At 50.3% G+C, this 18,268-nt stretch overlaps 2 protein-coding genes across 3 annotated transcripts; one reads left to right on the top strand and one right to left on the bottom strand.

The window, feature by feature from the left end:
* Positions 1–3,751: 3,751 nt before the first annotated feature.
* Positions 3,752–4,515, top strand: LOC119291852 (putative lipid-transfer protein DIR1). Its single transcript, XM_037570662.1, has one exon. It carries the CDS (start codon positions 3,882–3,884, stop codon positions 4,191–4,193), a length of 312 nt encoding a protein of 103 aa, XP_037426559.1. The 5' UTR covers positions 3,752–3,881; the 3' UTR covers positions 4,194–4,515.
* Positions 4,516–5,288: 773 nt separating this feature from the next.
* On the bottom strand, positions 5,289–10,259 carry LOC119291853 (cytochrome c-type biogenesis CcmH-like mitochondrial protein). Of its 2 annotated transcripts, XM_037570663.1 has the most exons (5): positions 10,125–10,259; positions 9,914–9,981; positions 7,309–7,476; positions 6,396–6,527; positions 5,289–5,886 (listed from the first exon to the last, which is right to left on the bottom strand). In XM_037570663.1, exons 2-5 carry the CDS (start codon positions 9,962–9,964, stop codon positions 5,701–5,703), a joined length of 537 nt encoding a protein of 178 aa, XP_037426560.1. In that variant the 5' UTR covers positions 9,965–9,981; positions 10,125–10,259; the 3' UTR covers positions 5,289–5,700. The 2 variants fall into 2 exon arrangements, with proteins under 2 accessions (XP_037426560.1, XP_037426561.1); XM_037570664.1 differs by lacking the exon at positions 9,914–9,981 and having other exon boundaries at positions 10,125–10,249.
* Positions 10,260–18,268: the final 8,009 nt, after the last annotated feature.

Consider the following 18,268-nt stretch of genomic DNA (forward strand, 5'->3'; position numbering starts at 1 on the left):
TGAGAGGCACAGATCTACTTCTCATGGAGCCACGGAATTGCTTACGCGAGAGGCATGGTGGTGCCTCTCGGAAAGAAAAAAAATATATTTCCTTTTTTTTCTTCCGCGAGAGACACATATTTACTTCTCGTGGAGGCACGGATTTAGTGGTGCCTCTTGGAAAGGAAAAAACATGTTTTTTTTCTTCCGCGAGAGGCACGGATTTACTTCTCGTGAAGGCACGGATTTGCTTTCGCAGAAAGGGGAAAATGTGTTTTCTCTTTTTATTCCGCCAGAGGTGCATATTTACTTCTCGTGGAGTGGAGGTACATATTTGCTTCTGCGTGAGGCACGGTCGTGCCTCTCGGAAAAGGAAAAAATTGTGCTCCCAGTTTGAGGTTTTTCGTCCGCGTACTTTCGTGAAATAAAAGTTCGTCAAAACCTATTAACATGGGATCTAGTTTTGAACATCTCGACACAAGGAGTTCAACGGTGAAAACGGTTTGAGATTTGGACGCACGATTCAAGAGAACATTTTAAATAAATGAATCTAAAATAAAGGAATACTCCCAGGTTGCGAGAAGTTGCGCACATGCAATGTGTCACTTGTCGCAACCTGACAAGGTAGGAGTCATCTTTGTAAGGAGTACTCCTTATTAGTGATTTCGCCAAGTCGGGAGCTCCTAAGTGGCGCCATTAGTGCCACTTGGAGAACGGGCGCACATTGTGCCTCCATGATGGGCCGACCCATGTAAGGTGAGCCCTCGATCCCCGCCGGGAAAATATCCGGGGCACCAGAGCTTGTGGTGCTGCCTGTGCACCAAACTCACGTTGCGCATTTAAAATGTTCAAAAAAATTATGGAAAAAAGTTAGCACATTCATACAACATTAATGTAGGTTGTACCAAAATTTCAAGTCAAAACTCGAAACATAAATAAAAAAAATAAAAATGACATATTCAATGTTGAATAGTACATAACATAACTTGGGTTTTAGATTTGGGCCATTATCGCACTGATGTCAAATTTGTCATTTTGGTATCTCAAAAAATATTACAAATTTTGATACAAAATTTTGTGACATCGTATGTTGATGTTCTGTTAATGTGCTAGATTTTTTTCAGATTTTTTAGATGTTATATAGCATCCGGTGCACCGGTAGCACCACAAGTGCTGGTGCACCGGATACATTTCCGACCCCCCCCCCCCTAAAAAAACCCTCTGGTCGCTCGACCGCAGTTTGGTGATTTAAAAAAACAGAAAAAGAAGAAAAAGTCACAAAAAATACATGAATTCAAAAATGTTCACGGATTTTGAAAAAACACAAACCTAAAAAATAACAATTTGGAAAAAACTTCATCAAATTTGAAAAAGTTCATCGATTTTGAAAAAATCATCGGTTTAAAAAAATGAATTAGAAAAAATCGTCAATTTTAAACAAAGTTCATCAAATTTGAGAAACTTTCATCAAACTTGAAAAAAAGTTCAGCAATTTTCAAAAAAATTCATCGAATTTCAAAAAAAGTCATAAAATGAAAAACAATTGGTCGGTTTTTTAAAAAGTTCATCGAATTAATATAATACTTCATCGATTTTAAAGAAAAGTTAATTGAAGTTGAAAAAAAGGTCATTAATTTTGGAAAAAGTTCACAGATTTTGAAAAATATTCCCAAAATTTATAAATTATAAAAAAATAGAAAATAAAAAAGGAAAGCAAAATAAAGAACAACAACAACAACAAAGGAATGAACTATCTAGCGCCATTGTTCTTATTTACTGAAGTTATGTTCATGGGCTTAGAGAAATGTGCTTGATTTTATTTGGAAATATATTGAAATGAAGCTTTTATTGTCTGACGTGTGCCAAACCGTGTTAGTTACTTCAATATCTCAACTTGTTAAATTTTGGAGAGAAAAATATCCGTAGAAAAACTACATATAATGTGTTCCTTTTTTTACTTCGAAAAATGCTCTATGTACAAGTTTGTGTACTGCAAAATCGTACCAAAAGAACGGGCAACAGCCTATCATGCGCAGCAGCTCAACCCTTCCTCTCCACTACCAGGCCTGCCAGACACCCAAGCTGAGCCAGGACTGTTTGCTGGACTGCCACCCTACGATGCGTCCGAGGAGACGAATGCTTTGATCTTTAGGTCGCGGCGATGAAGGGAGCAACTAACGAAACAGAGAAGCGCTCTTTTGGGAGCCTCCTCAAGGGTCACTTGAAGTGGACTGAGAGCGCGTCACTTGCCGCGCTCTGTATGCTTCATCCGGGGTTTTTTCATGCATTTTCGGTTTTTTAGATGGGTTTTTTCCTCTCTTTTTTGGCATTTCTGTTTTTCGCCGGTATTTTATACTTTTGGACAAAAAATAGGAAAGAAACTTCGCGAAAAAATGTGTTTCATTTTTTTCTTACGCGAGAAGCACGGATTTACTTTCATGAAAGGCACGGCCGTGCCTCTCATAAACGGAAAAAAACTTGTTTTTTTCCTTTCCACGAGAGGTACATATTTGCTTCCGCGAGATTTCTAAAAAAATGTGTTTTTTTTCCTTCCACGAGAGGCTCGGCCGTGCCTCTCAGAAACAGAATAAATGGTTTTTCCCCTTCCGCGAGAGGCACAGCCGTACCTATCGGAAACAGAAAAAAAACGTTTTTTTTTCTTCTTTCGTGAGAGGCACGTATTTGCTACCGCATGAGGCACGAGTTTGCTTCAGGGAGAGGCACGATCATGCTTCTTTCGGAAAGGAACAAAAAACGTGTGCTCCTGGTTTGATTTTTTCGTCCGGTGTTTTTCGCGAAAAAAGGTTCGTCAAAACCTGTCAACATTGGAAATAGTTTTGGAGATCTAGACGCGAAGAATCTAACAGTGAAAACGGTTCGAGATTTGGACACACGGTTAAGAGATAAAATATTTTGAATAAACGAATCTAAAAAGGGAAAAAACTTCAGGTTGCGATAAATGATGCACATGCAATATGGCATTTGCCACAAACCTAAGAAGATGAGAGTGATCTTTGCAAAACAGTGCTCTTTATTCTAACATACGGTTAAGCTACCAAAAGGTGAGAGTGATTTCGGGCGCGGAAGCTGTGGAATCCGTCGGTGAAGCTACCAAACGGACTCTTGATGCTGATCCAACTCAGAAACTAGCAAAACTAAAGCCCGTCCAGACCCAAAGGCCCTGGTGTCGTTGCCGCTGGTCACTGGCACTGGCAAGCAGTGGCACCTCTGGGGACAAGCTCTTGTGACTGAGCACCGAGCATGCATGCAGAACCGTCGTCTACCTCCAGCAGTCTAGCACCAAAACCAAACTGTTGCTACTCGAATCAAACGGCGGCTGATACAAAACCCGGTGGCCGCGCGTCAGCAAATCCGGCCGGGAAAGGCTGTGAGCCACGAGTGCCGGCCGGGGTGGGCCTGCCGGCTGCCGGCCACGGCGTCGCACCCGCCCATTCCATCTCCCGTGAACCTGATCCCAACCCAAGTGGGAGCGGCAGCGCTGACATGGGTGCGTGTGCGTGACGGGACAGGGGACAAGCCAACAACAAACCTTCACGGGCCAAGCTAGAGAACGTACGTCCAGGGTGTTTTGCACCAAGGGCCCGCATCTTTCGGAGAATTGCACAGCCCTTAATTCCGTTGTGCTCATGGCCAAATTAGTTAGGTTCGAACCTAGACTGGCCAAGGACACCTTCTTAAAACCACAAAGTTGCAACACCCAACGGGCAAAGCCTCCCATTCCCTCGTCACGGTATAAAGGACCGCGCCCCAGCCATCACTCACAATTCACAAGCCACCACAACAATTATGCAATTATTGTAGTAGTAGCACCGACCGATCGAGCTCCCACTTAGCTAAGCTAAGCAGCAAGCAGCAGCGCTCGGTGTACTAGCTTGTGAGACATGGCCGACAGCAGACAGGCGCTGGCGCTGATGGCCATCCTCGTCGTCGTCGCTGCGGCGCTCGCCGTGGGGGCGCAGGCGGTGTGCGACATGGACAACGACGACTTCATGGCGTGCCAGCCGGCGGCGGCGGCGACGACGGACCCACAGCCGGCGCCGTCGGAGGCGTGCTGCGCGACGCTGGGGAAGGCGGACCTGCGGTGCCTCTGCTCCTACAAGAACTCCCCCTGGCTCAGCCTCTACAACATCGACCCCAAGCGCGCCATGGAGCTGCCGGCCAAGTGCGGCCTCACCACGCCGCCCGACTGCTAATCCACCCTCCCAACATCTGCCCTCCTGGTGTCCCGGGGTGGGTTGATGATGCATGCGGTACAAATGGCAAGAGCCCGGAGGTATAGTATACATGTACCGAGCCGTATATACATGTGCTCATCTTGTCGTACGTACTACGTACCTGTCGGTGTGTAGAAGTGTGTGTTTCCGTGTCCCCTCTTGGCAGTGACTGCGTCTGTGTGTAACATTGCCACTACTTCAAAAAAATGTGTGCACTTTATACATGTGCATGTGGTTTCTGTAAACAATCTATTTCGGGGGTTAATTAATCCACCGCCAGAACTCCAGCTATCTTATCGCTCACAACAGTGCTTCGTTCAATCGTATCATGTTCGCGGTATATTTTTTTCGCAAAAAAAAAATGTTAGCGGTATTCTAGATCTAAAAAGTTCAAAGCATCTTAAATATAATAAAAACCTCCCAACATCTGTCCTCCTGGAATCGATTGATGCAGTATAAATGACTGGAGCCCGGAGGTACAATATACATCCACCAGGCCGTACACCTGTGGGTGTGTGAAAGAGTGTGTTGCCGCGTGTCCCCTCTTGGCAGTGACTGTGTCTGTGTAACATTGCTGGTGGCACTTGTTCAAATGTGTGCACTGTATACATGTGTGTGGTTTCTTATCTCTCTACGAGGACGAGAGCTTGATCTGTAACCAAATCTATATATTTCGGGCCGGGTTAATCCATCGACAGAAGTCCAGCTGTCTTATCCTTCACAACAGTGTTCCGTTCTTAGCTCAGAGAAGAAGAAAAATACAGTGTTCCGTTCAGTCGTTGGGCGAAAATGTCGGCGGCCCCGTAGCTAGAAGATCAAGAAACACATGAATTTGAGCTAATTTAATATTTATTTATTTTTGAAAGATTTCAACTCGGATTTTCTTTTACAACCTCCGATGAACTTTAGTTAGTAGTAAGAGAGAAAACCTCCAGTAATCATCTGTGCCACTGCTACGTATGCATGCCAGCATCAACTTCTTTGTTTTTGGAGAATTGCATGACAGCACCATCTAGTACGCCAAGCTGGGGGATCAACATCGCAGGTTCGATGAAACAAACAAGGCATCGATCATCAAAGAGACTAGGAAAATCCATAACGAAAATCCAATTAAAAACTGCAGCTTATTCTGGGAACAAAATGCTCTACTTCTGTGCTAGACTGCTAGCACAGAGGGTCAGCAGTGACACCTCATGTTTGTCAGTTTAACAGGGAAGAAACTACACTTGAACAGGAGGCTCTTTTTCAGCTTCACAGCCCGCATACGGAAGGCAACATGTGCTGCTAGCTACTTAGGTTCATGCATCACAAACCACCAAGATATCGCAAGCATCCGGTTATAAAACCAAAAAAATCTGTAGCACAAGCTTCAAGCAGGGCGCGAGATGTGCATCGAAATCACACGCTAGAATTCCAGCCATCCTGAACATTTGTACCTCTGGAAATTGGTACCCACTCGTGTCGCGTCTAAGGACATGGAAGAACATCATTTGAGAGGCCACCACCACCTCCTTGCCGGCAGGGGCGGCGTGAGGATGTCGATCATCATCTCCTTCTCCCTTGGAGTCAGGGGAACCCCTCGGACGAGGTTCAGAGCCATGATGTGAACGTTGGTCCTTTGCCTGTGCTTTTGGTAAGCCCACACACCGGCTGCTACGCCGCCCACAATGACCTGCACAGGATTTAATGTATCAGGCTCTCAACTGCCTACCCTAGAAATCACAATCACCTACACAGGATAAAATGATACTAATTCAGGGGAATAGATACTTCAATATTTTGAAGTTTTCATTTTATCATGTTCCGCTGCAGCAAAACATAATTTTACTAAGCACAAACAAAAGCAGGGCAAATCAGTATCATTTTATCTCTCTACAGACTACATTGAACTACAACAAGGGATCAGCTGAAATTAGATTTTTTAAGAATTGAAATATATATTACTTCCACTGGTTGCAAATTCACCAAGTAACTATGAAAGAGAATCATCCACGTACTTACGAAAAACATCTTGACGCAAAAGTTTGTGATGATGGAATATGCTTGGGTTCACCAAGACACGCAATGCATTCATAAAACGAACAAATAATAGGCTAAAAAAGTGCAAGTGAAAATATTTCTAGTATAATAAAAGCACGGACACTTGAACAGCATGGAAAAAGAATCATAATTAAGGCTCACCGGTGATAACCATATGGCAGCAGTTTGAAGATCAAATTTAGGGGCATATAGAACTGTTTCTCCAAAGTCTTCTTCTAGTTTTTTGTATATCTCCTTATCACTCTTTCCAGATTTTATTTCATCACGAATTAACTGCAAAAATGACACATATATCAGTTCGTGAGGCCGTGAAGCTTCCCATGACATATTGGGTGCAAGGCAATAATATTTCGATCCTTCAAAGCATACAAACCAAGCGCCTTAATTGACGTTGAGAACTCAAGATTAATTTTTTCCCGTGTATATGTAGTACATGGTGCAAATAAATGCTTGTGAATCAGAAAACAGTGTTCTGGTACAGCGAAAGGTAATGTAAATTTAATATAGCTGAATAGGCAGAAATATCATCCATGTCTAAGAAACCTAGTCAAGTAAAAAGGACGCAAATGTATATAATCGAAGAACCAAACCAGTTGCGGCATTACCAAAACCATCTCTATCATTCCAAAAAGGACATATAGACAGACTGTAGTTCTTCAAAAAAAAAATGACAGTAGCAAATATCATTGCAAGTTTCTCAACCCTATTTTGCATTTAACTATTGGGTGCCGGTGAACACATTTTATTTTATGTCATTATTGATCAGTCCTAGAGCCTACCCCAACTTGTTTGGGACTGAAAGGCTTTGTTGTTGTTGTATTGATCAGTACAAGGTCTCAAGTACAAGTGTTACCTCAGTTAAAAGTGTTATCAAATTTCCAATCTTAGTTAGGTTTTGTTAAGATCAAGAGAGCAACAAAGCAAAAGTTGGATGTTGTGGAAACATGAAAAGGTATACAGGAATAAGCAAATCTCTGCTACTAAAAGTTTGACCACTAACTGAACCAACAAGGTCAGGCAACCAATCATCACGAGGTTATAGAACGAAAAGTACCCTTCTAAGGAGAACTGCAACATCTGCTTGCGAATCTTCAATGGACTGGCTGCCACACTCAGTGCACCGTACATTGTGGCTAATATTTCTTGCACGGTCTTCAACAACCTGCCGCTGCTTCACATCCTCCGCACTAGCCATGGTAAAAGATAATGTTATCTGTATTAACTGTAACAAAGTAGCTGTATAAGAACCTGAAGAAATAAAATGTTACTTATGTACGTAGTGTACAAAATAATACCACCCAAGTTCTACAAACAAAACAGATCATAACTATTAGGATTAAGTTACTATCACAAGACTAAACTATCAAGTAAGCTTGGCAAAGTTTTACTCTTGTCTTTTGCTGATTCAAGCTACAATGTATTCTTGAACCAGTTCATGAAGAAAATAGGGTTTGCTGGTCCCAACTTGGAACATTCCTTTTGCTGGTTCACAAAGATTTTTGCAATTATATCAGAACGAAACTGTGTTCAGATATTTCTTATAGTACTGAAGAGAAATGGTAGCAGATAGTAGCAGCTCTTTAGATGAAATATGATCACAAGCAGAATTACTATTTTCCCAAGAATAATCTAACTAGAAATTCACAGACTAACAAGTACATTGTGAATTTTAATTTATTTTGTCCTCAGCCCAGTATATCCTATAATGTTTGTAGAATAACCGATACTTTCTACTAGAATCATGACACAGCATTCTTTAAAGATATAAATGCCCGCCAAACCTCTAGTCCACCGTGGACCCATATGAGTACATATTCAAGCACATGTCAACCAATGTTATACAACATACTGGAAGCTCATGAGCTGCTCGAACCTCAAGTCCTGAGTAGAGCTCTAATTTTGTCTTAGTGTATCTAAGGAAAAAAGGGTCAAGTCTTCATCTCAGTGGCATCTGTGAGCCAAAGACTTGCCTATTACATGTTGTTCATAGAGCAAAGAACAAATAACTGTGGCGCACCAGAATGATGGTTGTGACCTCACCTGTCAAGTAACAACCATCCACCACAGATCAGACCAATTAACTAGAAGTAGCACAGTATGTCTGGGACAAGTTATCTCTTAGGATAAGCATATAATGTTCAGGGAAGCATCTGTAGCTCTGGGCAGACCGGCAGAACCCTTTCACAATTTAAAGTAAGCAAGTGAAAATGACTAATAGCTGTTGAGTGTCAAGCATTGTATCCTACCGAGTCACATATGCAGGTGCTATTTGCAGTTTTGTTTCTCATTTTCCACATTCAACTGTCATACTTATGCTTTATGTATGGCAACTTTGTCATAAAAAAAACTATTTTAAGGAAATCTACAAAATGTTATACTGACATGCAAACTGTATATGGCACAAGAATTTGTTTCTACACTTTTCATTGCCTGGAAAATAATAAGCAAGAACCAAGGAGAATATCCTCAACGGTAGCTTAAACTAACTTTCTAAGCTATCACTGACTTTCTCAGTTGGCTCCCTCAACTCGTGGTCAGCGGTTACGGTTCTTAAACTAACACAATTTTCTCACTCTGGTAAAGCTCACTGAGGTGGATGTTGGCGTCACAATTTAGCATGGGTGAATATTGAGATGGACACTAATGTGGCGAGTAAAATGTTGGAAGCCTGTTTATGTACTGATAATGATAATAGCCTGATTTAGCGTGTTTCACTGGATTTTGAGCTACGGCATATTCTTTCAGATGATTTAAATGGAAATGGTGTAATGCGCGAATTATTAGCAAACAAAATACCCAACAAAACATAACATTTATTGTTCGTGCATCATCAGCGGTGCGCTAGAAAATACATTGGCTGTTAGTGGCGGAGCCAGGATTGGCTGACGCCCTAGGCAAGAAAGGGCTAAAAACTACCCTAAAAAAATTCTAGTTTCAAGGCATACGAAAGTGAATCTATATTGCACAACTAATAATACGCCAAACATAATATTCAACGGCAATATTTGTTCCATGATGGGTCAACTAATAAAGCAAGATAAGTCAAAAGACAATATGTAGCGTATATAAATGATACAAAAGATTGATACCACCAAATCAAAGGATTAGTTGATCTGAGCCTCCCATGACTACATCTTCAATAGCAGAAGATGCTAAACCTTGAATGATAAATTTTGAAATGCAAATCGGTGTAATAATATAACAGGTAAAAAGAGTTAATAATAGGTCTAATTCAGGACTTTCAAATCTATTTTATTTTATCTAATTCTATCTACACCCCAGGGGCTAGGAACAAAACAGTCATTTCCTTTTTCTGATCATAGAGAAGCCGTATGAAGCTAAGGTTTCATGTACAGTTTTGAAATAATGGTGGGGGTTCTCATCCTTCAGAGACTACGAGTGTAATAGGAGCATCCTTTGACAAAAGGATCACCCTAAGATGATCATCTCATGGCTATTGGGAACGAATCAAATCAGATGGTTCTATTTCTCAACCTTTCCCTTTATTGGATTTGAACCGATGACTTATGCCTTACACCATGGCATTACTCTACCACTGAGTTAAAAGGGCTTTTTATTTAATTCAAAAATTAGCCTAGATGCAAAATTTGAGAACTTATGTCTAGGACGAGGCAAAAGGCATCTGCGATTGCGATAACCTTAAAATCGCTCAATGAACTTGAAAAAATGAATTGAATGTCTTTTTTCATGTACTCATCTTGCCTTCCTGTAACATTTTAAAGAAACAAAATTACTAAATGTCTAAATAGGTTTCCACATCTAACAAACAGTGGCATCTAGCAATGAAAATCATCATCAAACAGTGACATCTAGAAAACAAAACAAACGCATCAAAGCATTAAGCAATACCTCTCTGCTCTGCTCTGTGTTGCGGCTCGGCTCCTGGCAAACCAGCACCTCGCCCGACGCCAGGAAGAAGGGATCGAGCACCTCGCCGACGCCAAGCCTCGCCGGAGTCGCCGCCTCCGCGCCTCGCCGGACGGAGCAGCAGCCCGCAGCGCGACAGCGGCGCAACCTGACGCCCGCACGACCGCAGAAGTGATCGAAGGGGCGGGCAACGGACTGGAGGGGGGAGGGGGGGTGGGGCGGCTGGATAGGCTCGACCGGCGCGACGGCAGGTGGCGGTGGCGGGCGGCGCCGGCGGACGGCTGGTCCTGGTCGCCTAGGGTTTGTCCAAGTCTGGGGGAAGAAGGGGCGGCTCAGCGGCTGGTTTCGTTCGTTCAGTTCGTGCGGACAGGAAGCAGGCAGCGATGGCCTGGGCGCTGGGCGAGATGGGGCCAGTTAGCCGGGCTGCTTGGGCTTGGAAGTGGGCTGCGCCCCAGGCCGAACCCAGATCCGCCCATCTACACCAAAAGACACCGTTTTTTCTCAAAAGAAAAAAAAACAAAAGACACCGCTTGTTCATACCAAGAGAAAAAACAAAGGGTCAATACCTTTCTGTGGCATGGGGGAGCTTGGGGGAGGACCTGGTCGGTGCAGGCCCAGATTTCGGCAGGGTAGATGCGGCGTCGAGGAGCTGGTCGGAGCAGAACTTGGGGAGGGCGTCAACCTCAACCGGTGCAGCGCGTGCGGAGGAGGGGTCGGAGGCGAGGGAGCAGCAGTACCGCCGGGGTCGGAGGAGGAGAAGGAGCAGCGTGTGCCGACAAGTTGCCGCCGAAAGAAAAAGTTTGGGGGAAGAAGCGGGTCGCAGCAGGAGGACGGGGACGGGGCGGGGGCGGCGGCAACCCTACTAGTGCAGCCGCTCGGGTCTCGCATGGGCGGCATCAATCAAGTGCGTCCAGCCCTCCCATGCTCCCACGATACGGGAGCTCCTCAGCCGCTGGATCGTGGATCGAACGGTGAGCAACCAAATCTGACTTTCTTTTATCTAAACTAGGAAATTGCCCATGCGTTGCAATGGGAACTAAAAATTTTAGTTTAGTTGTTCTACACCAATCTTGTCATTCGAACATTTAAGGACGATTACGCTAAAAATAGTATTTTATAGGGTTTTTTTTGAGAATCAGTATTTTATAGGTTTTGTGATGACATCCTCCAATTTGACAAAAGGAAATGTACACATAGATGAACAAAACTGGATAGCTATGGCCAAATGTTTTTATTATGTTCAGGTGTGTCAGGTCATTCTTTCGGAATGGAATTAACTATCATGCTTAAACTTATTTTCGACGAAATTCCATCACTATGCTTGAATGCAAAATAGCAAAGACCATATCGCCCTACTGAATGTACATGACTACGTTTAGTCGCTGCCCTTCGCTGAACAATTCAAGTTTGTTTAGGGGGGTCACATCAATCCGTTCAACATTTTTTTTACATTCTCCAAGGCCACAATACGCTCAAAGGACAAAGTTTACTCCAATATCTTCAACATATGAAACAAGGTTTGTCGCAAACTCATTCTCCGTTACTCCAATATCTTCAACTTGAGACATGAACGACATATGTCGATGGACGGAAAACTTGGGAAGGAGATGGAAACTCCAGTGGGCTCTGGCAACGCCGATGGCGATCCGGTGGCTCCGCCGTCGCGCCTGTCCCCGTCCCCTTCCTCGGGCGTGGCTCGCCCGCTGGTGCCCTTCTCGCCTGCCCCGCTGTCGACTCCCCCCGCTGGCCCGTCGCGCGTGCTCTGGCCGGACCTCGCCGAGGCCGACGACGTCGCCGCGGGGCGCCCCGTCGTGTGCCGGGACCGCGTTCCCCCCAAGGCTCTAGTCCGGATGCCGCAGCTCGACCTTGCCGGTGGCCTTACTCCCAGGGGTGGGAGTTCGGCCGCCCGCGGCGTTGATCGGCGCCGCCGCCGGCCTGCGGGTTCGTCATTTCCGGCGAGGGTGAAAGGTGCCGCCTTGGGGTCTGGGGCTCCCCCCCGGAGTCGCCGCGCCGGCGGCTGGGGTGTCGCCGACCGCGCCGACCGCGGCTCCGCGCGCTCCTCCTGGAAGCCCGCTGCTCCGGCCTCGCCTTCCCCTGCACCGGCTGGCCCGTCGCCGGCGCCCTCGTCGGTGCTCTCGACCGTTCTCTCCAGGCGCTCACCTTTCCGGCCTTTCATCTCCTCGTTCGGCGTCTCCTCCTCCCTGCATCCTGGTGCCCTACGTGCCCCGGCCTGGCCTCGCCGTCCCCGTCCTGCCCCGCCGGCGGCCACCGCGGCGGCACTCGGGGAAACACTTGCACCCCACGTGGTTGCCCCTGGTCAGTCGTACCGGGCCGCGCTTGTGTCGGGCCGCCCCGTGGCCCATGCCGTTGGGCCCGCCTCGGGTCCTTCGGCCGCTGGGCCATCGAGTGGGGTGCAGGACGTTGGTCGTGTTGTGGGCCGGCCCCCTGGGCTGGCTACGCCCCCCGCGGCCCAGCCTCGCCCCACGGTGAGCGTTGGCCCGGTTCGGCGCAGCATCTGGCCTCCAGTAGGGTTTCCTCGCCCACCCTTCCTCAGCCCCGCGCCTCTAGCTCCACTCCCCGTCGGCCCCCTCGCCGCCTCTCTCTGCCCCCCCTCTCGCCGGCGCCCCCGGCGACCTCACGCCCCCTCCTCCCCCGTCGGCCATGCCCCGGGAATGGGGCGACGACGTGGGCCGCCCCAAACGCCGAGCTGACGACCGCCGTGACCCGCCTCGATCCTCCCCGGACGGCCTTTGACGGGAGGCCGACCTCCGGGAGCAGCTCTCCTCCCGCCCGGCTCAGCGCTCCCCAGCCCGTGACGCCCGCCGCTCCTCCCCCCGCCAGTCCCGACAATCTCCAGCCCGCGACGACCGCCGCTCCCGCTCGCCGGCACGCCGTCCGTCCCCTCGGGCGAGTTCTCGGGACCATGGCCGGTCACCGGCTGGGGAGGCCCGACTGCCCTCCCGGCGGCGCTCCCCCTCCCCGTCGCGTCGTCGGGATCGGTCTCCCTCCCCTGCTCGTCAACAGCCCCTTACCACCGACCCCAACGCCACGGCCGCCCGTCGCTACCAGCCCCCATACACCCAAGCTGTGTTCCCGCAGTCCCACGGTGGAAATGGGAACCGGGGGCGCCAGGGCGCAAAGAAGAAGAAGAAGAAGAAGGGCCCTCCTCGCCCCCGGCCGCCGCCACCTCCGCCGCCGCGGTGGCCCCTCCCTCGGGTTCCACCCCCGCCCCCGACGGGCCGCCGTGCTTCAACTACGGCTTGACTGGGCACTTCCAGGTGGCTTGCCCCAACCCACGGATGTGCTACCTCTGCAAGGAAGCCGGACACCCTGCGTTTCTCTGTCCGGAACGCCCGATGACGGAGGAGATCATGATGTACGGCCACGACATCGAGGACATGGGCTTCTTTCACATCGAGGTGCCGGAGCTCCCACCTCCCTCCCCCTCGCTCCTGGCTCTTGTGACTGTCGTGGGCGAGGGCGTCGCCACCCCGGAGCTCATCGAGGCCGAGCTCAACCACTTGTGCAGGTGCAAGTGGGATTGGCAGGTGACCTCCACCGCTGCCAACACCTTCACGATGATCTTCCCGACGCCCTAAGCATGGGATTCTGCACCCGCAGCGACAAGATCACCTTGGCCCTCAACGGGTTTGTGGTGAACATCTCCGAACCGAGGTGGGATCCCAAGGCCGTGGAGGTTCTGGACACTGCCTGGCTCCTCATCGCCGGCCTGCCAGATGTGGCCCGGTCTGAGCGTGTCATTCGCAGTATGTCCAAGATCCTGGGCAAGGTGGTCGTGGTCGACGAGCTTTCTCTGCTCAAGGAGGAGGAGGTCTGGGTCAAGGTGAAATGCCTGGACTCCTCCAAGCTCCGCACCACGCTTCGGGTCTTCTTCAACGACGACGGTTACGACCTCACGATCTGCCCTGAGCCTTCGGACCACATCGGCCGCCCCCGCCTCTCCGTCGACTCTCACCAGGGGGGCGGTCCTGCTGATGCCGACGACTCCCACAACAGGCGATCTCGTCACTCCCGCCTCGACAACCATGAGGAGGATGAGGACCTCTCGGAGCGCTCCTGTTCCCCATCCTGGGAGCCCGTCAACCCTCCTTCGGGTCGTGGCGGCTCCGGGGCGGGGCGCACCAGGGTGTCTGCGGCTGACCTTGTGGTGGCTCTCCGTATGGCAGCCCCTCCGGTTGCGCCCTCTCCTCCTCCTTCGGAGTCGTCCAGTGACATCTCCAGTGTGGGCCTGCTTGTCATGCCGCCTTCGTCAACTCGCTCCCCGTCTGCCGACTCCGCCCTTCGCCCTTCTCCGTCGGGCCCAGACCCCCCATCCTCCCGGGTTTGACCTCCCCGGTCCCCATGGATGACGACGGTGGTGCCTCCCTCGGCACACCTTCTCCGGTCCTTCCACCCGCGGGGGACGCGTATGGCGACATCCTGGAGCTCGTCGCCCCGCTCCCCCCGCCTGTGGACCTCGACGCCTGCTTCGCCTCTCCGGCTCCTCCGGCCTCGGCGGTGGTCGTGGTCGTGACCACCTCGGTCTCCGCGCACCCTCCCCAGACGGTGGCATACGCCAGGAGGCCCCGTTCCTCCTCGACGCCGATGACTGCGTCTCGCCGCAGCGCCTGCCTCGATGCGGCCTACCCGGCGGACTCCTCGGTTCCGTCCATCACCGAGCGTGCGGAGATCCGGGCGGCGGCCCGGAACCTCGAGTCAGGTGTGGATCCCGCCCTCCCCAGCTCTCCCAGTTGTTCTTTTTCCGCTCTTGAGGCCATACCTCTCGGCCACCTCGCCAAGGTGGCCACTAACTCGGCCATCATATTCAGGGGGGAAGTTGGTCCCCCCTTAGAACAGATCGCGACCATTAGGGCTCGCGAGATCCTAGATGGAAAGCCGGCTGAAACTCGGGCTCGCCTGCTTCGACCTCCCGAGGAACCGACTGCCACTCCCGCGGTCCGGGCTCCTCCGGTGGTCGAGGGGTGATCCGTGGGCGCACCCGTTCCCGCACAGCTACGCTTTGCGCACAAAGCGCATCTCGTGTCCTGGGGTCAAGCAGCCCCCCGATGGGGGCTTAGATGAGGGCCCTTTTTTGGAACATCCACGGCTTCGGCCATGATAGACGACGCCGCCAACTCATCGAGTACGTGCGAGATGAACACATTGACATCATTGCCATCCAGAAAACCATGCGCACTGAGTTTTCCCTCCATGAGCTAGACTGCCTTAGTTCCCACATCTTCTCCTGGCATTGGCTCCCTTCTAGTGGGACCACGGGCCATTCTGGCGGCATCCTTCTAGGGGTAAAGGATGCCACCTTTGAGGTGGGTGGCATGGACCGGGGCGAATTCTTTGTTAGTATGGAGATCTTTGAGCGTGCTCTTAACTTTAAATGGGAAGTTGTGATTGTTTATGGACCGGCGGACCACCGCCGCTCCCCGACCTTCATTGCGGAGCTGCATCAAAAGATCTCCAACTCCCTCCTCCAGTAGTCGTGGGCGGAGACTTCAACCTCATCCGCTCCCCGGATGAGAAGAACAATGATCGGATTAACCTCCCCCGGATGCAGTTGTTTAATGACTGGATCGCGGAGCTTGATCTCCGTGAATTAGAGCGGACGGGCGCCCGGTTCACCTGGACAAACCGCCAAGCTGACCCAACGCGCTCCGTATTGGATCGCGTCCTAGTCTCCCCGGAATGGGAATTACGCTACCCCCTGGCGTCGCTTCTGGCGATTACCCGGATTGGGTCTGACCACGTTCCTCTCCTCCTCTCCACCGCGAACGAGCGTCCCCCCACCCCGTCGTGGTTTCGGTTTGAGCTCTTCTGGCTTTACCAGGCGGGCTTTCGGGACGCGGTCATTGCCAGATGGATCTCTGCTCATGCTTCCCCTCATCGTGCCATGTCCGCTGTCGACTCGTGGCACTTCTGTGCCAAGCTCGCCCGCCAATTCATGAAGGGCTGGGGCGCTAACCTTGGTCGGGACCTTTGCGAGCGCAAAAGGGCTCTCCTGCTGGCTATTCAAGCCCTGGACGCCCATGCCGACAACTCCGGAATCTCCCCGGATGAGTGGATGCTGAGATATGATCTCGAGGATCAACTCTCAACCATCTACACGGATGAGGAGACCTACTGGAGGTTGCGCGACACCCAAAGATGGGTGCTTCGTGGTGATGCGAACACCGCATATTTCCAGGCGGTCGCGAACGGCCGGCGTCGTCGGAACTCCATACACTGCCTGTGGGATGGAGATACGCCTCTCATTTGCCCCTCGGCCATCCGTGCCCATGTTGACGGTTTTTACAAGGCGCTATTTACCCCCACCCCTCGGGGTGGGGCTAGTCTCGCCCCTGACATCTGGTCGGGTGTGCAGTTGGTCTCTGCTGAGGCCAACGCGGCATTAGTTGCCCCCTTCACCGAGGACGAGGTCATCGCGGCTATTAAGGGGATGAACCCATCCTCGGCCCCGGGACCGGACGGCCTGCCCGTAACGTTCTTCAAAACATTCTGGCAGACCATCAAGCCTGAGGTCATGGCCATGTTTGAGGAATTCTACTCGGGTGCCATGGATCTTGGGCGCCTTAACTATGGGATCGTGACCCTCATTCCCAAGGTTCTGGGCGCCTCCGATATCCGCCAGTTCCGTCCCATCACAGTTATCAATGTGATTTTTCGGATCCTGGCCAAAGGGTAAGCCAATAGGGTGACCCTGCTCGCTGACGCGATTACCCACCCGAACAAATCTGCCTTCATACAAGGCCAATTTATTCTGGATGGGGTGTTGGTATTCCACGAAGTCCTCCACGAAGTCCGGGTGAAACACCATCGAGCAGTCCTCTTGAAGCTAGACTTCCACAAAGCGTACGACACGGTCCACTGGCCCTTCCTGCGGGAAGTGTTGCTCCGAAAGGGCTTTGACGACCGTTGGGTGACTTGCGTCATGCAGCTGGTCTCCTGCGGTCGGACTGTGGTGGACATTAACAGTGACATTAGGCCCTACTTCCCCACCCTCTGTGGTGTTCGTCAGGGTGACCCGTTCTCGTCATTCCTATTCAACATGGTAGTGGATGCCCTGGCCTCCATCCACGACAAGGCCAAGGATGTCGACCATATCTGCGGCATCGTGCCCCATCTAGTCGGAGGGGGAGGGGTTGAGGGAGTCCTAGATTAGGGGTTCCTCAGACAGCCGGACTATATACTTTGGCCGGATTGTTGGACTATGAAGATACAAGATTGAAGACTTCGTCCCGTGTCCGGATGGGACTCTCCTTGGTGTGGAAGGCAAGCTTGGCGATTCGGATATGTAGATCTGCTTCTCTGTAACTGACTCTGTGTAACCCTAGCCCCCTCCGGTGTCTATATAAACCGGAGGGTTTAGTCCGTAGGACAACAACAATCATAATCATAGGCTAGCTTCTAGGGTTTAGCCTCTATGATCTCGTGGTAGATCAACTCTTGTAATACTCATATCATCAAGATCAATCAAGCAGGAAGTAGGGTATTACCTCCATCGAGAGGGCCCGAACCTGGGTAAACATTGTGTCCCCCGCCTCCTATTACCATTAGCCTTAGACGCATAGTTCGGGACCCCCTACCCGAGATCCGTCGGTTTTGACACCGACATTGGTGCTTTCATTGAGAGTTCCACTGTGTCATCACGGTAAGGCTTGATGGCTCCTTCAATCATCAGCAACGATGCGATCCAGGGTGAGGTCTTCCTCCCTGGACAGATCTTCGTATTCGGTGGCTTCGCACTGCGGGCCAACTCGCTTGGCCATCTGGAGCAGATCGACAGCTACGCCCCTGGCCATCAGGTCAGGTTAGGAAACTTGAACTACACGGCCGACATCCACGGGGACTTGATCTTCGACGGATTCGAGCCTACGTCAGGAGCGCTGAACAGTCACGACGAGCATGACTTAGATCTGCCCTCGGACGGTGTTTGGGATATCGCACCTGCGGCTGCCCCGGCCCTTAATCTGGAGCAGGTCGCGCCATCCGAGGATGGGTGGATGGACCCCGTCACGGAGGCCGCACATTCATCGGTGATGGAGCCAAACACAGACTCCACTTCCAAAGAGATCTGTGCCACCAGACCCCCGGACTCGTCTCCGAGCTTAGGTTCC

The sequence above is a fragment of the Triticum dicoccoides genome, chromosome 4B (assembly GCF_002162155.2).
Source record: "Triticum dicoccoides isolate Atlit2015 ecotype Zavitan chromosome 4B, WEW_v2.0, whole genome shotgun sequence".
Classification (NCBI taxonomy): Eukaryota; Viridiplantae; Streptophyta; class Magnoliopsida; order Poales; family Poaceae; genus Triticum; species Triticum dicoccoides.